Here is a 23,262-nt window from a genome sequence, read left to right on the forward strand (position 1 = left end):
ACAACTTAGAATGGCAAACAAGCTGACGGCCCACCTGATGGAAAGTGGTAACCGTCGCCTATAGACATGAACAGTACCATGGACATAACAGAGTATACTGTTTTGCCCATGATACCCCCCATGCGTTGCCATTCCTGAGGACTCAGGTGTTATTCCTCTGTACCCAGTAAATTCACGCCATATCCCACCCTTCAAACCGAAACACAGCCATGCAAACACAACTGCTTCACGGTTGAAACATGAATGGGACAGAGGTACCCAAGCAATCGACTTTTGTACAAAGTCTCCCTCTGGTAAAAGTAAAGGTAAAAGTTAAAAGTTGGTAAAGGTAAAAGTTAACAGATGTTACAGTGATAGTAAATATAATACTAATTATTATAAATAAAAAAATAAATAATGAAGCCCTCGCAATGACTCCTCTTCTTATGTGTCCAGTTTTATCTGTTTGTCTTCATGCCAATAGCATTGGTATAAAATAAGGATGTAAATAATTCTTCATAAATGTTGATATAATTGATATAATATTAACTGTTATCGGTCAAGTCAACAGATCTATTGATAATTTGAAAAGATAGAAAACAATTGAAGTACATGATTATAGACACTCAAAACTATGTACAATAAACAGATTGACTGTATGTCCATTCATTTTTAATTTAGAGCTAAGGCAAATTCTTAAATATTTTTCTGTTATAATAATAAATGTTGTCTACCTCAACAAGTCTGATAATTTTCATATACGAATTCTAAATAGTGCAACGTTTAATTTTTTTAAGTTACATTTTTTGTTCAGTAACTGATAACTTCAATTAAAACTTGACGAAACTCATTAGAAAAATACTTTATAAATGATAAAAATAATATTACAACAGAAACCTTAAGCATAACTTGTATTCGGTCTAGATTATCAAATATGATAAGAACTGATATTGTTGAGTAACTTACTAGTTAGTCTTATTCTTTGAGATGAATTGAGTGAGCGTGTGTTGGAATAATGACACTTTTAAACGAATATCAAAATAGTACGTCGTTGAGAAAAAGATTTAAAAACTATACCAAAAATACCTGTAGCACGAAATTATTAAAGAAACGACTGCCAATTATTAAATGGCTTCCGAAATACAGCATACCTTTTTTTATTCAAGATATAATAGCAGGAATAACAGTTGGACTCACAGCAATTCCTCAAGGTATAGCATATGCAGTTGTAGCTGGACTCTCACCAGAATATGGACTTTATGCATCACTAACATCTGGATTTGTTTACATAATTTTTGGTAGTTGCAAGGATGTGACAGTTGGACCTACAGCGATAGTTTCAGCTCTAGTTGCAAAGTATGTGGCAGGTTACTCATCAGATTTTGCGATTCTGGCGGCATTCTTATCTGGTGTGCTTATCTTATTGATGGGTATTTTCAATCTCGGTTTTTTAGTAGAATTTATATCAATGCCCGTGATAAAAGGATTTACTATTGCTGGTGCTCTTCAAATTGCCTCATCGCAACTGAAGTCATTCTTTGCTCTAGCTGGTTCATCAGGAAATTATTTTGCAGAATCTGTCTACAATTTTGCTATAAATATTAAGACTGCAAGACTTTGGGATCCCATACTTGCTACAGTTACAATCATCATGCTCATACTATTACAAAAACTTGGTGTAGGCTGCAAACGTACTGATGGCTTATTGAAACAAATAAGATGGTTTACATCGCTTGGTCGAAATGCTGTGGTTGTTATTATTGGGATGTGCGTGGCATATGTTATAAAGATAACGACAGACAGTGAGCCTTTAGCTTTAGTTGGTGAGATTGGTAATGGTTTGCCTAATATTGGACTTCCGCCATTTAATACAATAGTTGGCAATGAAACTTATTTATTTTCTGATATGCTGCAAGTACTAGGTCCGCAATCAATTGTTCTGCCTTTAGTTATAATTTTAGAATCTGTGGCTATATCAAAAGCCTTTGCTGAAGGGGGTAAAGTAGATGCCACTCAAGAAATGATTGCCCTTGGACTTTGTAATATTATTGGATCATTTGCTCGAAGTATGCCAATAACAGGATCATTTACTCGTACAGCTCTAAATTATGCATCTGGAGTTCAAACGCAGGCTGGTGGTGTCACAAAATGCCTGCTTATAATTGTGGCACTTACTTTTTTGACTTCCACATTTTACTATATACCTAAAGCATCACTAGCAGGTTTGATAATAGTGGCGATGTTTTCGATGATCGATTATGAGATATTTCCTAAACTTTGGAAAGCCAGCAAAAGAGAGTTTTTTCTTTTATTAATCACAATAATTGTGTGCTTATGTGCAGGTTTAGAATACGGAATTGTTACAGGTGTTGTAACTGAAGCATTAATGTTATTATTTAACCGATCTAGGCCAGTAATAGGAGTGCATACATTAAAACATGATACAGGAGATATAACTCTTATTTCTTTACCAGAAGTTATATCGTATTGTGCTGCTGAGCATCTAAGAAGATTACTCTTCAAGGTTTCTTTAAAATTTGATATTAATTGTGTAACAGTTATTGATGGAACTAATCTCAGAAGTATGGACTCTACTGTAGCCACAAATATATTATCCGTGATCGAGGATTATCAAAAAAGAGGACGATGTGTTTGGCTCTTGAATTTTAATTGCAATGTGCAGAAACTGTGTACTGTTATTAATGGAAATATAGCTGATAAATTTGTTAGTGCTCCAAATGCGCTAGATTTAGCTGTTGCATTTCATAAAAGAGTTTAAAGGTTAACATTTATTCCATAATAATTATATTTATACTGATTTATAAGTATGTTACAAGAATTTATAAATAATAATAAATTGCTCGAGTACAATTAGAAATCTCTAATAACAAATTGTTATTACATTATGTGATGCTGTATGTAAGAATTAAAAAGATTTCTAACATAATACACTTTTTCATTGAAATGGATCAGAAATCCTACTGATATTAAAATATGGAAAGGCTATATGTCTCATTTTACATGTACTCTGTCGTTTACACACATTCTTGCTTCCCAATTAATAAAGTTAAATCTAATATGTCTATGAAACACATGGTTTTTTATGCAACATAGAATGGCAAACAAGATGACGGCCCACCTGATGGAAAGTGGTAACCGTCGTCTATAGACATGAGCAGTACCATGGACATAACAGGGTATACTGTTTCGCCCATGATACCATGCGTTGCCATTTCTAAGGACTAAGGCGTTGCTCCTCTGTACCTCCTTCACTGCCATATCCCACCCTTCAAACCGAAACACAGCCATGCAAACACAACTGCTTCACGATAGAAACACGAATGGGACAGAGGTGCCCAAGCAAACAACTTTTGTACACAGTCTTCCTCTGGTTTATATTAGTTTTTAAAATAAGAATAGTAAATAGATAAATTAGGAATATTACTAGGCAATATTAGTATTTTTTTACAATTTAAGTAGTCGCTTTTCTAAACATTTACTTCTTATTTCATGTAATATTTCAATTTTGTATTCCATAATACGTTTTCGAATACGACAAATATGATATAAGCTGATGCAAGCATTCTATAATCGATCCAAGGGACAAAGGCGTCGCATAAAGCTAGTGGATTGGGAGCCCCTCAAATATTTCTATTCTATTGCTCAGTTGATCGCGTCAAAGAGGGGTGTCAAACAGATTCCTGAAATTTATTAACGTGAATCAGCACTTCTGAAACTGGCAGATTTATGATTTTATCCTAATAAGTGTTATGGGAGGAGAGGCGACGTTTAGGGTAAACATTGTGCGCGTAATGTGTACAGTTTTCAATCGACTTTAAAATGGAATGAAGTTCTCAATACGGTTGTATTTTTATGTTTGTTACTTCGTTGTCACCACATCGTCGTCATCAACATCGTCATTATTTTAATTGTAAGGATATACTTTCAGATTGATCCCATAGAAATTTAGCTAATTTCGGTTGAGAAGTTTAGTTTTTAAATAAAAATAACTTATTTTCTTAAATTATTTATTAATATTTATATTTTTAACTTGGTTTTTGCAATGTTACATTACAGAATACTCTGAGCTGTTGCTTATGCGTCATATTCATTTCATAAATATTGCAGTTACATGCTCTAAACTATCTCCTACACGTTCTTCATAGTAAATTTCCCCAAGCTGTACCTGATACGAGATTGCAAACAGGAAAATTGTTTCCGCATAATAAGACATGCTTCATGATAAAATGTCTGCATTAGTTCCGGTACTGTAACCGAGAAAGTACTCTCTACGTCTCCAGTCCAAAATTCATCTTCGCAAATATTACTACCTAACTGCTTTTAATATTTATGTCACATGAAATATATCCTTATGATATACTGCATTGAGTCTCTTTTATATATGATTTTATTGAAACGAATGTGTAATTTCTGTTTATAATTGTATTTGAAATTCATGGCATAATTTGTAATACGAGTATACATATACAAGAGTGAAACTAAAAATATGTTTATAAAATTTTATCTAAATCAATTCAGTGATTAAATGGGGTTCTTCAAATAGGGTATTTTAAAGTTTCTTCAGGGTTAGCAATACCTATGTGATACATGACCGTTTACCATTAGACAGGTTATATGCTTATTTGCCACCTTTCTGATATAAAAATGGGTGAAAAATTGTAAAACTATTTCAAATAGTTCTCTTTCTGGCTTCGATTATTTAATACTACTCGATGTCCAATCAAAGCAAATTTCGCCTCGCTTAGAAACTGAGTTCTTATTTCATTTTTGTTTTGTTTCTATACAAAAAATATAAAAAAAAAACTGCGCTGTATCATGATATTCATATCATTTAAGTACGCAGTTTGATGTTTTTACTCATATTAAAATCAGACACAATTAAATCAAAACAAAAAATAAAGCTGAAAACAATTGTGGGAAGTAAATAAATAACTACAAAAAAAGATACAAAATGACCAAGACAACTAAGAAAATTTTACATATAAAAACATTGTTATATATATGTTACATATAAAAAAATATCTAAGAAGACGAAGTTTGCAGGAATCATATTTTAACAATTCATAGTTTGCTCGGTAAAATGTGTGCGTGTATTTTGCCACAATCCCTACAGTCGACAAACCGTTTTACCTGATTTGGGTTTACAATTATGAACACAATGTTTTTTAATCGATGTAATTTTTATATAAATAATTAGTATACCACAAGGTATCTTTTGAAAGAAATATAAGATCTAATAATGCAACAAGATCGACCTTTTACAATTTTACTTTATGTAAATAATGTTCAAATAAGTCCTACTCATTTTAAGCGTTGAATTTAGAAGACTTACCGATAAACACTTTAATATTCGTAGAGTTACGATTACCCAAAAGTAAATAAGCCATTTTGTTTTATAGCGTCATGCAATTGGATTGGTCACGAAATATCGTTTTCAGATTTGCGTGTCGCAACAGCTTGATTTCTGCCTTAATCCATTTTTAACTTTATCTTGTACGAAGCTATGGCAATGACATATCAAATCACATGGAAATAATGGTTCAATGAACACAGTTGTTGTCCCTCCAATCCAACCAAACATGAACTCCCTCCTATGCACAAATTTCTAAAAATCTGCACATCAGAACCGGCTTTTCAGAGATCAAGTTACATCAGTCGCTCTAGTGGGAGCGAAGATACTACCCTGAACCTTTTTTGTGTGAAATTTCAAGCTTCTGAATAGAGAATAGTTTCCAGATGATCACCTCCAGCGCTACGTACTGATTTGTTGTGAGGAAATACGCCATTGTAATATATTGAAGCCTTTGTAATATTCGACTATTTTAGTGAATTTTATTTAGGCTCTTCATCATCATCATAATTTTTTAATAATCACTTATATTTTTTACCATATTAAATCATTTCACGTCTATCGATATTATTTTAATTTATTCCTAATTCAATTACATTAAAGGACAACGTGCTAACCTGAATCTTTATATAGTTATTGCACTAATAGACAAAAATAAATTTGAAAACATTTAGAACAGATACAGATAAAATTCTTTGGATAATAAAAAAGCCTTCTCATGTCTTTCTGTATTACAAAAAGAAAACTAGTCTGTTTCTAATAATAATAAGACAACTTATAATAGAAATATTTAGAAGATAAATAACCTATAGTCAACTGCAAATGTTATAAAAACATTATCTTAAAAAGAAGATGCACATGGCATGAAGCCAGAATTGCTTACTGTACTACAACGAACTGTATGCATCTCAATGAAGAATGGACCAGCCCTCGTGTCTCAGCAAATTATGATTAATATCTAAAGGAAATAGCTTTATCAAACTATAATTTTCACGAGTCATTAAAATTTCACATCTCAATAGGCACGTTTCTCTATCCATTAATCCAAGCTTCACGTTAAACGCCGCTTTAATTGGGGTCACATCTAAAACAAACCCAAGTAGGCATGTATTAATATTAACACTACCTCACGATATTTCAAACCAACCCAACGTGCCCTTATCTTGTATCCTTATCTTAACATCTTTAAGATTCAAATTTCCATGTGCAAAATTTACATACATTTGTAACTTTCAAACTCACACATCCAATTCACAGAGACATCTGTTTTCATTCTTATACCTTCAGTAATAGAGTTGGTGTTTGTATAATTTTGTTATGTGTAAGGTGGTCGTATTAAGGGTCTGTTGGCCCTTGTCAAGTGAACTCTGTTCCAGACAGAGGTAATGAAATACCTAGCAAATGAGCCGTAAGTTGCCAATAGCAACCTTTCACGTCACTCATTTCATACTGTTCCTGACTGGATGTGGGCCGGTTGAAATATGTACCTACCTATTAGTTTGCAAATAGTTTTCATTTTGACGCTATTTGTATTTTGAGTGGTTTAAAATTTGATGCATTGCAGTTATAATCTGATACTCGTGACTTCATCTCCCTGGAATGATGATTATTACTATGAGTGTTTTAATACCCACAAAAATGTAAATAATTCTACAGTCGCATAAAAAGTACGTAATTAAAATATAACCATAAACACTGGGTAAACGAGATAATATGTAAGCCAATATCCTCTTTTTGTCGTTTGCTTAGATACCTGTATCCCATTCGTGTTTCTACCGTGAAACAGTTGTGTTTGCATGGCTATGTTTCAGTTTAAAGTGTGGAATATGGCAGTGAATTTACAGGGTACAGAAGAATAACACCTGAGTCCTCAGGAATGGCAACACATAGCAACACATCATGGGCGATAGTATACTCTGTTATGTCCATGGTACTGCTAATGTCTATAGACGATGGGTACCACTTTCCATTAGATAGTACCGTCAGCTTGTTTGCCATTCTAAGTTGCATAAATAAATTGTATCGAAGCCAATCTCCAGTACCAGGACGTGAATGTATTGCTGTGACGAAGATAGTCATAATATTTTACATCAATACTGTAACGCTTCAGTAATTTGTTAACAAACTAATTAGTATTCGTAACGTCGTAAACTTTTTAGATGTATAAGTAAAACTAAATGCTTTTGGAACAGCGCAAGTTGATTCGCCGAGTGATAGACGAGCCAACTTTGATACGCTACGCTTTGTCTACAAAGTTGCCCCGGCCTTTGTGACCTCCATTACAAAGGGATAAAAGTTCGGCCCTGTTAATATTTCACACGAGAGTAAGATTAACAAGAAAAAAGTGGAACATGTTCTTTCATAATGACACGTAATTATTTCTTTCTTTTCTGTTGCACATGATCATATTTCTTTGAGAAATACTTATATTCTTTGTCATTAAAAATGACATATATTAAAGTCACAGACTACGTAATCTATCTTCTAGATATATAAAAATCAATTACTGTTCATTAATCTCGCTGAAACGCAAAATTTGTCCGATTAAAATTTTTTTTTGTCTTATTCGATGGTAATGCAGAGGTAGTATAAAAAAACAGTTTTGAAAAAGTGCTACGTTGCAATTGAAAAATTGTAAAATTAGAAATACATAACTTTGTACGGGAATCGCTATTTCGTATTACTTTACAAAATTTATCATGCAACTTAGAATAGCAAACAAGCTGACGGCCCACCTGATGGAAAGCGGTAACCATTGCCTACAGATATGAGCAGTACCATGGACATAACAGAGTATACTGTTTCACCCATAATATTCCCCATGCATTGCCATTCCTGAGGACTCGGGTGTTATTCCTCTGTACCTTGTAAATTCACTGCCATATCCCACCCTTGTTTTATAAGATAGAGATTTAATGAGATCATCCGTCCACTGCTGAACATAGGCCTTCCCCATTCACTGCCATAAGAAATGGCCCTGTCCTGATCCACTTGCACTCTGACTCCTTGCAGTAAACTGTGATAATTTACCTGAATTATTTTAACGTTTTGACCACTTACTTACTTAAACTAAATTAGACTGACTGTAGTCTACTCGTGACCACGGCTGGAAGATAATTTTTATTTTATATATAAGAAAGGCTGCATTTTATAATTCCAATTAAGACTATATATATATATATATATTTATTATATATATATATATATATATATATATATATATATATATATATATATATATATATATATATATATATATATATATATATATATATTATAATAGAAGTATCAACAAAGACGTAAAAAAAATAGTGATCTCAATGATCTTATTACTAGATACAAATACAAAGTTGCTATTTCGATGTATCGTTTAGAAAAAAATAATAGGCCATTAAATGTAATAAGAGACCGAAGACCATTTTGGTCGACCTTTTAATAAATTTAAAATTAGTAGTACACACTAAACGATTACTTCAATGACAAATGTGCATGGTGTTAGTCGATCAGGCACAGCCTTTTTAACGATCATATAATTTTAAACATAGTATATTTAAATAAACACACATAATGTTAACAGAGATTTAAACGACTAACTGTTTAGTTCCTTGCGGGCTCTTCTCAACAGATAACAACTTTCCGAATCTTCATTCATAAAAATATGTCGATTTAAAAGTGCTTGTAAACAAATCTACCAGAGGGAGACTTTGAACAAAAGTAGTTTACTTGGGTACCTCTGTCCCATTCGTGTTTCAACCGTAAAGCAGTTGTATTTGCATGACTGTGTTTTAGTTTGAAGAGTGGGATATGGCGTGAATTTACAGGGTACAGAGAAGTAACACCTGAGTCCTCAGGAATTGCAACGCATGGGGAGTATCATGGGCGAAACAGTATACTCTGTTATGTCCATGGTACTGCTCATGTCTATAGGTGACGGTTACCATTTTCCATCAGGTGGGCTGTCAGCTTGTTTGCCATTCTAAGTTGTATAAAAAAATCTATTTGAATAAATGATTTGAATTTGAAGTCCCTATTTCATCAAATATCGATCGAAAATAATGTATTGTTTTTAAATATTCACAGAGCAATAAGTGGTGTATCTTAAACGGTGTTTAATGACCTATGAGGAACATAAAGTGGGACTTCCGCCATGAAAGCCTACAAGAGTTTACTTTCTGTTTTATTCGATCGGGAAGGAGCGGAATTGCTTTTTCATTGCCACCACCAAATTTCCTTGTTATTACTATGAATATATAAAGAGGGGATTTTTTCTTCGATTTAAACATTTACTTTTATAATGACGATACTCTTGGTTCTATTTATTTTATAATATACTTCAATCTTAAATTATATAGATAGTGTTACCATAGGGAGACTTTGTACAAAAGTCGATTGCTTGGGTATCTCTGTCCTATTCGTGTTTCTACCGTGAAGCACTTGTGTTTGCATGGCTTTATTTCGGTTTGAAGGATGGGATATGGCGTGAATTTACAGGGTACAGAGGAATAACACCTGAGTCCTCAGGAATGGCAACGCATGGGGGGTATCAGGGACGAAACAGTATACTCTGTTATGTCCATGGTACTGCTCATGTCTATAGGCGACGGTTACCACTTTCCATCAGGTGGGCCGTCAGCTTGTTTGCCATTCTAAGTTGTATAAAAAAAAAAGTATCTCCATAAAAATGCTTTGAGAAAAACGGATTAACTTTTTATACAATTTTGCGTAATAATTATGTAGTTATGAGTGATTCCTTTATAATTTCTATATGTATTTTGTTTTATAAATTCTACACCTATTTAATGCGTCAACACTCATTCTATTTATTAAATAATACATTTTGTGCGTAAGTATATAGAACACTGGTAAAAAAAACGAGTCAGTTAATATATTTTTATACCCCCATATTATTTTATCTTAAATATCTTCTCTATGTATTTAAAATTTTATTTATTTATTTACACTTAATTGTACCATTTATAAAAATAATAAATGAATAAAAAAATTAATGGAAATTGATATAAAAGGCGGCCTTATCGCTAAGCGATCTCTTCCAGACAACCTTATTATATAAGACAAGAATAACACTTTATTGTATTGATACTGAAAGAAAAGTACGTAAAGAAATAATAGAGTAGTACATGATTAGTAGATTATTTCCTTAAAAGGATATGGATTTCGATTACGTATTGCGTTGAATTCTATAATCCATGATATAAATGGATTATCTCTTACGTTTCATCTACCGCAAACGGAGTGTTATTCTGAAAAATGTTTCCCATCAAACTGGTACATTAATAACGCCTTTGTTTACTTACTATTTTCCATTTTTTCTCCCTTCTCCTACAACAATTTATGTCGACATTTTTAACCTTTGACAAGGAGGCGACTGCTCGTGCTGTGTGCATGGATAGTGATGGAAATTTTATGATGTTTTTATAGCTTTTACGGGGAGCGTCTTCGAGGTACGACGGTTTTGTTAAAAATCGTTTTGAATATAAATGAGCGGTGCCGTGTAGGTGACGATGGTAATCTTTATACGCTTTTTATGTTTACTTAACTATGATATAAATTTACCTGATGGTTAACCAACAACAAATATTTTTCATACTATTGGCGTTTAGGTTTTTTGTCTGCAGTATTGAGAGTAATTTAAATTCTAATGAGAAAATCGATGACAAGGCTATCTGACGGAATCTTCTTTCATTACTTAAAGTAAAAAATTAAGTAGTTTATAACTAACAGTTATCTGAAGATGTTGTTACATTAAAATAAGTACATAATATCCCTACATTATAAAACACGTTTAAATTAAAAGAACAATAAAAGAATAACAAACAAAATGGTTCCCGAATTTAGTTTTTTGTGTAGTTGAAAGAACAAATAAGATTATTTTAAAATATATTTCAATATTATAATTATTTTAAAATAATATTATATTTTTTTTTAAATTGTTACACTAAACAATCATTCAACATTTTATTGAACAAACATTAATAGCCAAAAATACTATTGCACTGTGAGCATCCTTTTTTTTATTTATAAAAATTTGCGGTGGAAAATACAAGTAAAATCCACCCTTAATAATACTTAATGGAACGTTTAAAATATATATGAAACATGAAAAGAATTTTATTATTAAACATAGCGGTAGTAATTTTAAAACGTTATAAATCGTCTGGCTCGTAAACATTGGCTAGTCGAAATATTACCTGAAGATTCTTGTTTCGTGTTCCCTCCCTTACTACTTTAACATGAAGATACCTCTTTTAATTTATAATTAATATTTCTATTTATGTATAGTTAAATAATTCATTATTTAAAAAAATACTGTAAGTACCAGAGGGAGACTTTGTACAAAAGTCGATTGCTTGGGTACTTCTGTCCCATTCGTGTTTCAACCGTGAAGCAGTTGTGTTTGCATGGCTGTGTTTCGGTTTGAAGGGTAGGATATGCCGTGAATTTACTAGGTACAGAGGAATAACACCTGAGTCCTCAGGAATGGCAACGCATGGGGGGTATCATGGGCGAAACAGTATACTCTGTTATGTCCACGATACTGCTCATGTCTATAGGCGACGGTTACCACTTTCCATCAGGTGGGCCGTCAGCTTGTTTGCCATTCTAAGTTGTATAAAAAAATAGTTCAAATCAATTTATACCTCATGACGTATGTTTGAAATTGATGAGTACTGTTAAATACTAAATAATAATGCCATAATGAATAATAAATAATAATGATTATTAAAACTATAATATAAATGCTAGTTATTATTATAATCCATTCGCCGTGTGGTCCCGGTATAGAATAGGACACCCCTTTTTTCCCGTGGGTGTCGTAAAAGGCGACTAAGGGAACTTAATAGTCGAAAAATGGGCAGATACATTCATTTTAAAACATCACCAAAACCTAACTGTGGTTGCCAACCCTGCCAAGCGTAGCAATTAATGGCAAAACCCTCCCATAGCGATTAATATGCAGATGATTGTCATCCACTATTGTTATTTTTATTTCTTTTATTTAGAATAGAGATCATTGACATTTGGCATTCTCTATTTCGTATAGAACTTTCCTTAAAGCGTGAAACTCTTATTGTAGAAACAAAAATAATGGTATAATAAATAGGGACTTACCAAAATTCTCACAAAAATGGGATAAAGCGGATTCTAAACTCTTCTTCGGAAACCACGAGTAGATAATAGCTGTTAGATATTATATCTCTCTATTCAGCCCACATTAACCCATTGCTAGTCATAGGGTTCCTTTTTGTCGCTTCATTTATAATGATTTTGTGCTAACTTTATCCACTGCCTCCCCGCTATCCGCACTATGTCAATCGACCATCAGAATAGTGGTTTATTTTTTTTATGCAACGGCGCATCTGATGGAAAGTGGTAAACGTCGCCTATAGACATAAGCAGTCACATTTATCGACTGTCCTCTGTCTCTGTCTTAGACACCATACTGTCACTGTTTTAGTCCACTGTCCAACCTTCTTTCTAGTCACGTATCCGTTTTTTATATTCATATTTCGCTTTATTTTATATCATTTCATACAGTTTCTAATATAACAATAGTTTTTATCGCTAAAAATTTCGAAAGCCCACATTATATTTCAATGTAATAACTACTGGTTAAAGCCGCTCATGACTAAGGGTCCGGAATTGGTTCTAAAACCAATTGAGCTTTCTCGGTCTAATTACACGTAAGTTAAACTGGTAGTTATTACATTAAAATACAACAATAGTTTGTCATTCCAATTTTAATCTTTCCATTCGTTTTAACAACTAAGTTCATCAACTATCGTTTAATGGTTATACTTGGGTAGTTGTCAAGTTTCGTTTTACGTGACTTCGGTGCAAATGGTACGGTAACTGAGCATTCCGAGGGTTCTCTATAACAAATCATGCGGACGGTGATTTTCACGTGTGCGAGATAAATAGACATACACGAGGTACGATTTAAAGTATACGTGCTTCGTCATACTCTTGTTATGGCCGGTAGATATTTACTGAACGTATTTAAAATTAGTATTGCCAATTTTAAAAAGGTTTCTTTTAAATTGCTCTATTTTTTGTGGGTAATAGTGATTCTTTTTAAAATTCCGTATGTAAAGAAAGTGGTGCTGGAGAAGGATGGAGAAAATTAGCTGGAGGGATCGAATTAGCAATGAGGAGGTCCTGCTTAGAGTTAAGGAAAAAAGACAAATTATTAGAACTATTGAGGACAGAAGGGGAAAAATGTTGGGACACTTGATACGACACGACGAACTTATGAACATTATAATAGAAGATAAGATAGAAGGAAGGAGGGGGAGAGGGAGACCGAGACATAGTTACATCAGGCAGATCAAGGAAGGAGTTGGTGTCGTGTCGTATCAAGAGGTGAAGAGACTCGCTGAAAATCGTAGTGAGTGGCAAGAGCTCCACCGGAAAGAGCGCAGCTCTTAAATAGAATAGATGTAAAGAAAGAACAAAATCCTTATTGTATCACTTTGTTGTCCGGCCATGTGTCTGTTTGTCGAGACTCTTTTCTCAGGAATGTGTAGTAGTATCAAGTTAAAGTTAATATGAAAAACTGAAGTCTGCAATCCCTTAAAGCTGTAAAAAATATTTCTTAGTCAACGCAAAGCAAGAGATACGATCGTTTATAGCGTAGCGTATATTTTGGCTTTTGCAAAAGAATCAGAACCTATAGAAGAAATGTCACGGGAAGCACCCGTAGATCTAGAATCATAAAATTTTGCAAAGCTTTTTTGTACAGCTCCAGTAAGGGTAATCCGAAAACTGTAAAAACCAACCTACCTCTATTCGGTGCTCTCAATCTCTCGCTAGCTTCAAAACCTCTGTTAAAGCCCATTATCTCTCCCTTTAAGTAAGTAACTATTTTTCCATGTTCTATCTTCATCTTCCAGTGTCACTCTCTCCTGTTGTATGTGTACTTTTAAGTTTGTGTATGTTTATGTATCACAGAGAGCTATATATATATATAAGCATATATATGTATATATCTTTGTATATATTTGTTTATATATAATAGTGCGCCACCTACCCTTTTTTTTCTTTCCTTTCTCAACGTTCTCTACCCAAAGGTTGTCTGGAAGAGATTGCTTAGCGATAAGACCACCTTTTGTATCATTTCTTATTACAGTTAAATGTATTTACTATTTTATAAATGGTGCAATAAAGTGTAAATAAATAAATAAACTTGTAGTTACATCATAAAAATAAACATTTCTTTTGCATTTTTTTTTATTAGAATTTATACGGAAAATATCAGTGCGCGAGTCCGACTCGCACTTGTAGGTTTTTTAAACAGAACTATTTTTTTATACTACTTGGAATAGTAAAACAAGCTCACAAAAAATCGCTTATAGATAAAAATAACAGGCGTTATAAAGTACTCTGAAAAGTAAAGAATTTTTTTTTTTTAATATTTTATTCTCTGTGTTTTAATATAGTAGAAATAACATCATTAAGCTTTAAATTATTATATCTATTTTATTACGTATTTCTATTATTAACCCATATTGTTTTACAAGAGAGAGACTTTGTACAAAATTCGTTTGCTTGAACACTTCGATCCCATTCGTGTTTCTACTGTGATTGTATTGTGTTTGCATGGCTGTGTTTCGGTTTGAACGGTGGGATATGGACGTGAATTTACAGGATACAGAGGAATAACACCTGAGTCCTTAGGAATGGCAACGCATGGGGGGTATCATAGGCGAAACAGTATATTCTGTTATGTCCATGGTACTACTCATATCTATAGGCGACGGTTACCACTTTCCATCAGGTGGGCCGTCAGCTTGTTTGCCAATTTAAGTCGCATAAAAAAAACTACTACTGGGCAAAGGTTTCCCCCGGATGGAATCCCATCGTCAACAACCTAAGGCTAAGCTTTAAAAATGTTTTAAATTGATAGTTCTGTCTGGCTATTATTACTCAGTATTATGATCAATATTTCACATGAAAAACGCATCCATTATGGAGTCTTGCCTGTACAGAATACACTGAAGGCCCGGGCGTTGCCCGTCTGCCTCATATAATAGGGCGTTCCTCGATTTGTATAGAGGCATAGAGGCATCAGTGTGCGTTGTGCGGACCCCCGCATTCTTGTCTCTGCTTCAGTCTAGACTTGATTGCAATTTTATATTAAACATCGATTGGGATTAGAAACTACTAGTTTTTGTTCGCGGCTTTGTCCCTATAATAGAGATATATTGATTAACTGCAATAAAAAGCAATGTGTTCTTCTCCATCCCAAATATTATGTATATAGCAGTGTTTAATCGGACAACGTTTGATTTTGGTCCAGGAATGTAAATATTAAATCCACGTTGTTTTATAAAATAGGAGGCAAAAGAGCATACGACTCACCTGATGTTAAGTGACTACCGCATGTTCATTGGCACCGGAAACATCAGAGAAAAATGCAGGTGTGTTGTTGTTGTATAAATTTTAAAGTCTTTAGTCTTCAGGAATAAGGGGTGTTATGACTGACAAAGTATACTCTGTTATATGTTCAAAGACTGTGTGTACTCGTACTGTTCACGTCTATAGGTGACGATTACCACTTTCCATTAGATGGGTCGTCAGCGTGTTTGCCATAAAAGAAAATAAATGTTCCAACCTCCATTTCAGTCAGCTGAATGTATTATGTAATTATTTATAGCAGCTTCAAGTTCAGCGAATATCACCGGGCCAAGGTCTACCTATATCGATTTCGCGGAGGCTAGGTATGAGGTGAATCGATAAGATGTAAATAGTTCGCTTCTGACGATGCTATAATCGAGTACTCGAATACGAAATACGACAAGAGTTTATTTTTCATACATTAGATTAACATACACCTTTGATTTTAAGTTAGATGTTAAGGAACACAACTGTGAAAGCCTCTTTAAATTTGGTGCCATAGTTTTTACTAGATGCCGGAACAAACATCATCAAGTGACAATTTTATTGTATTAGAAAGATAGCAAATAACTATATCTGCCATTAACATCCAAACCGGCGGTATTCCACCGTGCGTTTTTCAAGGCACTTTCTTCCACGCACAACCACTCTTTGGAGTCAACATCCAGCAGCAGTATTTCCGAACCGATACGTCAACATAACCTTCAGGAAAAGAACATATTCCTTTTTTAAAAGACCGGCAGCATACCTGCAATGTCGTTGTTGTTGTAAGTGATCATGGACGAGGGAATCACTTATCATCAGGTGAGCCGCATCTACGTTTGCCCCTCTGTTTTTTTTTATTCTACTTAGAATGGCAAACAAGCTAACGGCCCACCTGATGAAAGTGGTAATCGTCGCCTATAGACATGAGCAGTGCCATGGACATAACAGAATATACTGTTTCGCCTATAATACCCCCCATGCGTTGCCATTCTTGAGGACTCGAGTGTTATTCCTCTGTACCCTGTAAAAAAATAACTATTTAGTTATTAAATTTAGTTCCTAGTAATTATATCCATTGATTACTTCCTCACGTTGTATGCTTTGTACGAATTGAGAACAAAAGAAAAAAATCATAATTATTTCTGCTTCCCCTATCCACTTGAGCTACGGTACGCATTATCTATTTTTAGACATTCCCAGGCCAAACGTACGGAGTACGTAGCGGTGTATGCGTAGTGTTATTTGAAACTCACAATGTTACTAAGATTTCACTTTCACGGAACACAGCTTCTGAAATAACTCCCCTGTTGTTTTATTTAAAACGTGCCAGTCCTTATATTTTTTTTAATGGGTGAAAATGGCATGGCAACCCCGCCTGTACTATCGGTATATACGCTAGTGTATACCGTGGTGGGGGATACATAAGGGGGGTTTGCCAGTAGTTGCCACACTTGGCAGGCGGATTGGCAACCGCAGTTAGACCTTTGGGGATGTTTTAAGATTTATACCATTTAAAACTGTGTCCCATTGACTTGACTATTTCATTGGAAATAAAATATTCAGAAGTTTGCTCTGACGTCACGGCAAAATTAGCACTAAATTGAATACGGTTTTCACAGTTATGCTCCTGAAGGTCTAACTTATTATTTATTTATTATTATATGGCATTCATGTACATAATATAGAGTTGTTACAATGTTCTTATGATAAGTACATGAAACCCTGTTTGGGTGTAGCAAAATTATATTGATAGGTATATAAACATGCATTAATGTCAGTTTAGATTTTTTTTTTTATACAATTTAGAATGGCAAACAAGCTGATGGCGCACCTGATGGAAAGTGGTAACCGTCGCCTATAGACATGAGCAGTGCCATGGACATAACAGAGTATACTGTTTCGCCCATGATACCCCCCATGCGTTGCCATTCCTGAGGACTCAGGTGTTATTCCTCTGTACCCTGTAAATTCACATCATATCACACCCTTCAAACCGAAACACAGCCATGCAAACACGGTTGAAGCACGAATGGGACAGAGGTACCCAAGCAATCGACTTTTGTACAAAGTCTCCCTCTGGTAGTGTCAGATTATATTTAATTATTTTACATACATTTGCTCGTTTTTAATTAGAATATTCATGCAATAAATATCATAAAAATAATTTGGAGTCAGTCTAGTTATTTAGGTATATAATGTTTATGTTAATCTGATTAATTATTAAAACCTGTTTCGTTTTGGTACTCCATCAAAAGTGATCATTTCATTGTTTTTCCTATTTCTAAAATCCACGCATACGATGTAACTGACAAAAAGCTATTCTTGCACAAAAAAAAAAACAATTGAAATTGTGAACGAACTCGTCACGAGTTCGTAACCTTAGTAGCACCTTCTCGAATGTGTAAATGTCACCAGATGACACTACGTCAGTACAGTGACAGTGTAAATTGAACTCACTACCCATCCCTCTTCTCATATCGTTTCGAATATTGTTTAATTAGAGGGGACACATAAGTACAAAAGCTAAATTTGTGAACGTTTATTTTCCCTTTGTGAGTCTTGATGATTATTAATGATTATATGTTTACAGTTCTGTAATTTGGTTAATTAATAGTGGCTTGGCGGTATATCGGTTTTAAGGAACTATATGCTGTGTGTGTGCCGGCATAGAATGGGCGCTGCCACTTGCTTTCCCGTGGGTGTCGTAAGAGGTGACTGAGGGAGGGCGAGAGATGGGCAGCAGCCTATTAAACATCTCTTAGAGCCTAACTGTGGTTGTCAATTCACTTGCCAAGCGTGGCAACTACTGGCAAAACTGGCCTACTGGCTACTTCCCCTTATGAGGAAGGCTTATGTTCAGCAGTGGACAGTTAACGGCTGAAATAAATGGAAGTATAAAAAAATAGTGCTTATTAAGTGACTTTCAATTTTTTTTATAATTGGCGTCAGTGGGGAATGATAACAATCTGTATTTATGTTACTGTATTTCATTTGAATTATTCACTTGTCATTGTATATTTTTATTTATGGTGCAATAAAGAGTTAAATAAATAAAATAAATAAATAACTGACAATGAAGTCTTCATACGTGTGAGTTGTGGATGTAGTTACCTACTTTTAAAAGACGTATCAAGATGAAACATATATCAGTTTTTCAAATTTGTTTTAGCATATATTGCTCTTATTATAATCTATATATATATATATGTGTGTGTGTGAGTGCGCGTGCGTGCGTGCGTGCTTGTGCGTGTGCGTGCGTGCGTGCGTGCATGCGTGTGTGTGTGTGTGTGTGTATGTGTAACAAAAAATGAATATCTCCAGTCTAATCATTATAAGTTTCATAAACACATTATATTTTAATGCAATAACTACCAGTTTAACTTACGTGTAATTAGTTTAAGAAAGCTCGACTAGTTTCTGGAGCAATTCAATACCCTTAGTCATGAGCGACTGTGACGCGAGCGCGAGCCACACTATTTACAATGCGAGCTTTCTAAAACATACAAATTAAATTCGTAGTTATATTAACGTCTAGTTGTAATTGTATAATAGGTATTAGTAAGATTTGTCAATTACAATTTGACGTCACCTCATTCACTTATGATCGCTCCTAACAAAGCTGTAAAATGTTCTTCCCCTAAACATTTCTATTTCGACGAATAGTTGACTCCCTCGGCTAGTAAGCTACGTTTGATGGATCGGCTGTTTTACTACCACTGTAATGAGGGCGGCTATCGTGCTGAGTTTATCTGCAACTGAGATGCCTGATGGATGCTGTGGACGATTACGCGCGCGTTTTCGTTAGCGCCAATAACAAATAAGTGAAAGAAAATATTTTTTCTTCAAGTCAATTTAGTTTTGAGTTTATTTGAATAGTTATTTTTAGGATTCCGTACCTCAAAAGGAAAAAACGATCCCTTATTGGATCACTTCCTTGATCGTCTGTCCGTGTATCAAGACCCTTTTTCTTAAGAACGCGTGGAGGTAACAAGTTGAAATTATTATCATATACATAGGTCTGCAATCTCTTATAGCAACGAAAAAATTGAGCTTTTAAATCGACGCATTAAAAAAATACGACCGTTTATGTTCCATTTATATCGCATATTTTGACATTTGCAAAGGGACTCAAAACCTATAGGGTACTGCCCGTTGATCTAGAATCATGAAATGTGACAAAAAGCAATGCTATATATAGCACAAGCAAAGGAAATCCGAAAACCGTAAATTTGTAGATATTTCACAAAAAATAAACTTGATGATTACGGAACCCTCGTTACTTCGAGTCCGACTCGCACTTGACCGGCTTTTTTATGAATATATCGGTATTTCAGAATGCAATTTCTACTGAGAAGAATGGACAAGAAACTCAGCTGTTCTTTTTATTATACAAATGTTGAGTTTACAAAAAAAACTATGTAAACGAATTTATCATGGGGAGTGCTCTGAAGAATTGTTCGGATTGATACCTGCTGCTGATTTTCACCATCGTACAATCCGCCATAAACTAAAATTTTATCCCAACCATCTGGACGAGTGGCGGTCCTCTACCGTGCGTTTTTCAAGGCACATTCTCCCACGCACAATCACTCTTTGTAATCAACTTCCAGCAGCAGTATTTCCGAACCGATACGACAACATAACCTTCAAAAAAAGAGCATATTCCTTTTTAAAACGCCGGCAGCACACCTGCAATGTCGTAGGCGTTGTGGGTGACCATGGGCGGCGGTAGTCGCTTACCGTCAGGTGAGCCGTATGCTCGTCTGCCCCCTGTGTCGTAAAAAAAAACTTCGTACTGATTAAAACTACAATCAATCACAGTGTTCTCGAACAGACCAATCCTTACTAGCAGGGTTCGTAACAACCATGTTTTGTCTCGTTCTATCACGTGCGAACGAAAGAGGTTTGCTTTATCGAGTGTACAAATTCGCTCGTGATTCGTCTCCATCGATTAATCTCAGCGTAACTTGTGCGGCTATTGCAGACTTGAAGTGTTTAAATGTTCACGACATTACTAGAAATAATAATAAGTACGGAATGTTCCTATCCAGTTTTAAATAACAACCAGAGGGAGATTTTTTACAAAAGTCATTTGCTTGGCCACCTACGAGTATGTATTCTTGTTTCTACCGTGAAGCAGTTGTGTTTGCATGGCTGTGTTTCGGTTTAAAGTTTGGGATATGGCAGTGAATTTACAGATTACAGAGGAATAACACCTGAGTCCTCAGGAATGGCAACGCATAGGCGGTATCATGGGCGAAACAGTATACTTTGTTATGTCCATGGTACTGCTCATGTCTATAGGCGACGGTTACCCCTTTCCATCAGATGGGCCGTCATTATAAGTATGTTGTTTGCCATTATAAGTTGCATAAAAAAAATTTAACCAACTTCAAAAAGATTGACTAGTAGGTTGTATTTTTTTTTATATTTGTTACCTGTTGTTATTTTCAAACAAGAGAGAAATACTAGTCTGTTAATGTAATAACTATCATATTCACTTACGTGTATTTTAGTTGGGAAAGTTCGACTAGTTTCGGGACCATCGAGAACCCTTGATCATGAGTGGTTGTAATACGCTCGTATCGGTAATTATTACATTAAAATATAATGTGTACTTACGAAACTTAACAATAATTAAGATTATGTTCAATTGTAGCAAAACCAGTTATTTTAATTTAAAAACTAAATTACGGCATCGATTTTGATAAAATTTTTATGGAACCAATCTGTAAGTATATTTTTTCAGATAAAAAAATAATTTTCCAAATCGATTTACAACTGATGAAGTTATGAGGTAACAAATATACAACCAAATTAAGAACTCCTTTTTAAAGTCGGTTAAATAATTCATACAACGCTGCTAAATATAATCCCTTTAAATAGTTGTACTTACATAAAAATAATACACACATATGTGACGCAAACATTACTGTGTACGTAACACGTGTCCACATTACATACAGTTATGTACGGGGATGTGTTTGTCTGTCCGCCGCGGGGGTCCCACGGTGCTGGCCTATTTCTGTCCTACACTGTTGCAGCTGTTGTCATCCCATTCATTCATGATAGGTGATAAAGTTGAATGATTTACATGACATATTGTCTCATTATTTACATTCATTAAGTCTCATTTGCCTTTTGTACTTTTTAATTTACAAAACCCACTTGAATAATTTTGGCATTATGTGGAACACGGAAATAATCTTAAAGTTGAGTTACAAATTGACGTTAATAAAAATAATGCATTCGGTAGAACAGAATGCATTCTGAACTTTCGTTTTTAGATAAAAAAAAAACTTTGTTTTGTTGGTTTTGTCAGGTCATTATCATATCAGCCTTTAACTGTCTACTGTTGGACATAAACCTCTCCCTTGGGGGGTTTTACCAGTAGTTGCTACGCTTGGCAGGCGGATTGGCAACTGCACTTGGGCTTTTGAGATGTATTAAGAGGGACGCTGTTGCCCATTCCTCGCCCTCCCTTAGTCGACTTACTACACCTACGGGAAAAAAAGGAGTGGCTTATTTTACACCGGGACCACGCGGTTAATCTCTAATTATGGCTATTGAAATATTTTGCCAGTTTCTTTTGCACTAATTTATCAATTCAATTCATTCAATGAAAGAGTGACAAATCACTTCAATGGTTTAGCCATTTGTTTATAGGATTTTTATGGTGGAAAGTCTAGAAAGCTGAATTTAGATCGAAGAAAATTGATTATATATATATATATATATATATATATATATATATATATATATATATATATATATATATATATATATATATATATATATAATATTATGTATAACTTAGTATCTATATAATAGTGCGCCACCCACCCTTTTTTTCTTTTTCTCAATGTCCTGTACTCAAAGGTTGTTTGGAAGAGATTGCTTAGCTAGCTTAGATATTGCTGTCTTTTATATCACTTCCCATTAATATTTACTGTATTTATTAATTTTTACTTGATACAATAAAATGTAAAATAAACAAACAAATGAATAAGAGAAGATTATTGAAAATTTTAAATTAAAAGGTAAACACGACACTATGCTTGCAAATCGCTTACAACAATTAGTGCTATGTAACCTTATAATTTTCAGTTATAATAATAAAATCCGATATTAGCTGTATTTGTAAGTGATTTAGCATGAAAGTTATTTTGTAAGAGAGATCTTTGTATTAAATAAAATACAATAAGCAGACTTTATTTTATTTTATAAATATTTCTCAATTTGTCAATACAAGTCTTTTATTAGAAACAGATATGAATATAAATTAACATGTTTTTTTTTTTTATTTTCAGGTACATAAATTAATACCAGAACAAAGTTTTAAAGTCCGTATTCTCTTGTGTAAGTAAAGACCGTTTACTGAAATTATCTACTATATTTGAAAAATGTATGTAGAAAGTAACAAGGGAATAAATATCTTCATAAGCAATAATGTACATATATATATGTCCAAATAAACGTTATACATACTACATATGATATACATGTGTATG

The 23,262-nt window shown here is 34.1% G+C and overlaps 2 protein-coding genes across 7 annotated transcripts in view; both read left to right on the forward strand.

Moving 5' to 3' along the window:
* The window catches only part of LOC113517440 (uncharacterized), a 512,876-nt gene that overhangs the window by 250,886 nt on the left and 238,728 nt on the right, over positions 1-23,262 (forward strand). The window lies entirely within an intron of this gene.
* On the forward strand, positions 942-2,994 carry LOC116413415 (sodium-independent sulfate anion transporter-like). The gene has a single exon (XM_052891675.1). It carries the CDS (start codon positions 995-997, stop codon positions 2,756-2,758), a length of 1,764 nt encoding a protein of 587 aa, XP_052747635.1. The 5' UTR covers positions 942-994; the 3' UTR covers positions 2,759-2,994.

This window comes from Galleria mellonella, unplaced genomic scaffold (genome assembly GCF_026898425.1).
Source record: "Galleria mellonella isolate WM207_F2 unplaced genomic scaffold, CSIRO_AGI_GalMel_v1 utg103, whole genome shotgun sequence".
Classification (NCBI taxonomy): Eukaryota; Metazoa; Arthropoda; class Insecta; order Lepidoptera; family Pyralidae; genus Galleria; species Galleria mellonella.

What these genes read in the sequence shown, in the direction of transcription:
- LOC116413415 (XM_052891675.1), top strand. Translation starts at nt 995, where the DNA reads ATGACACTTTTAAACGAATATCAAAATAGTACGTCGTTGAGAAAAAGA.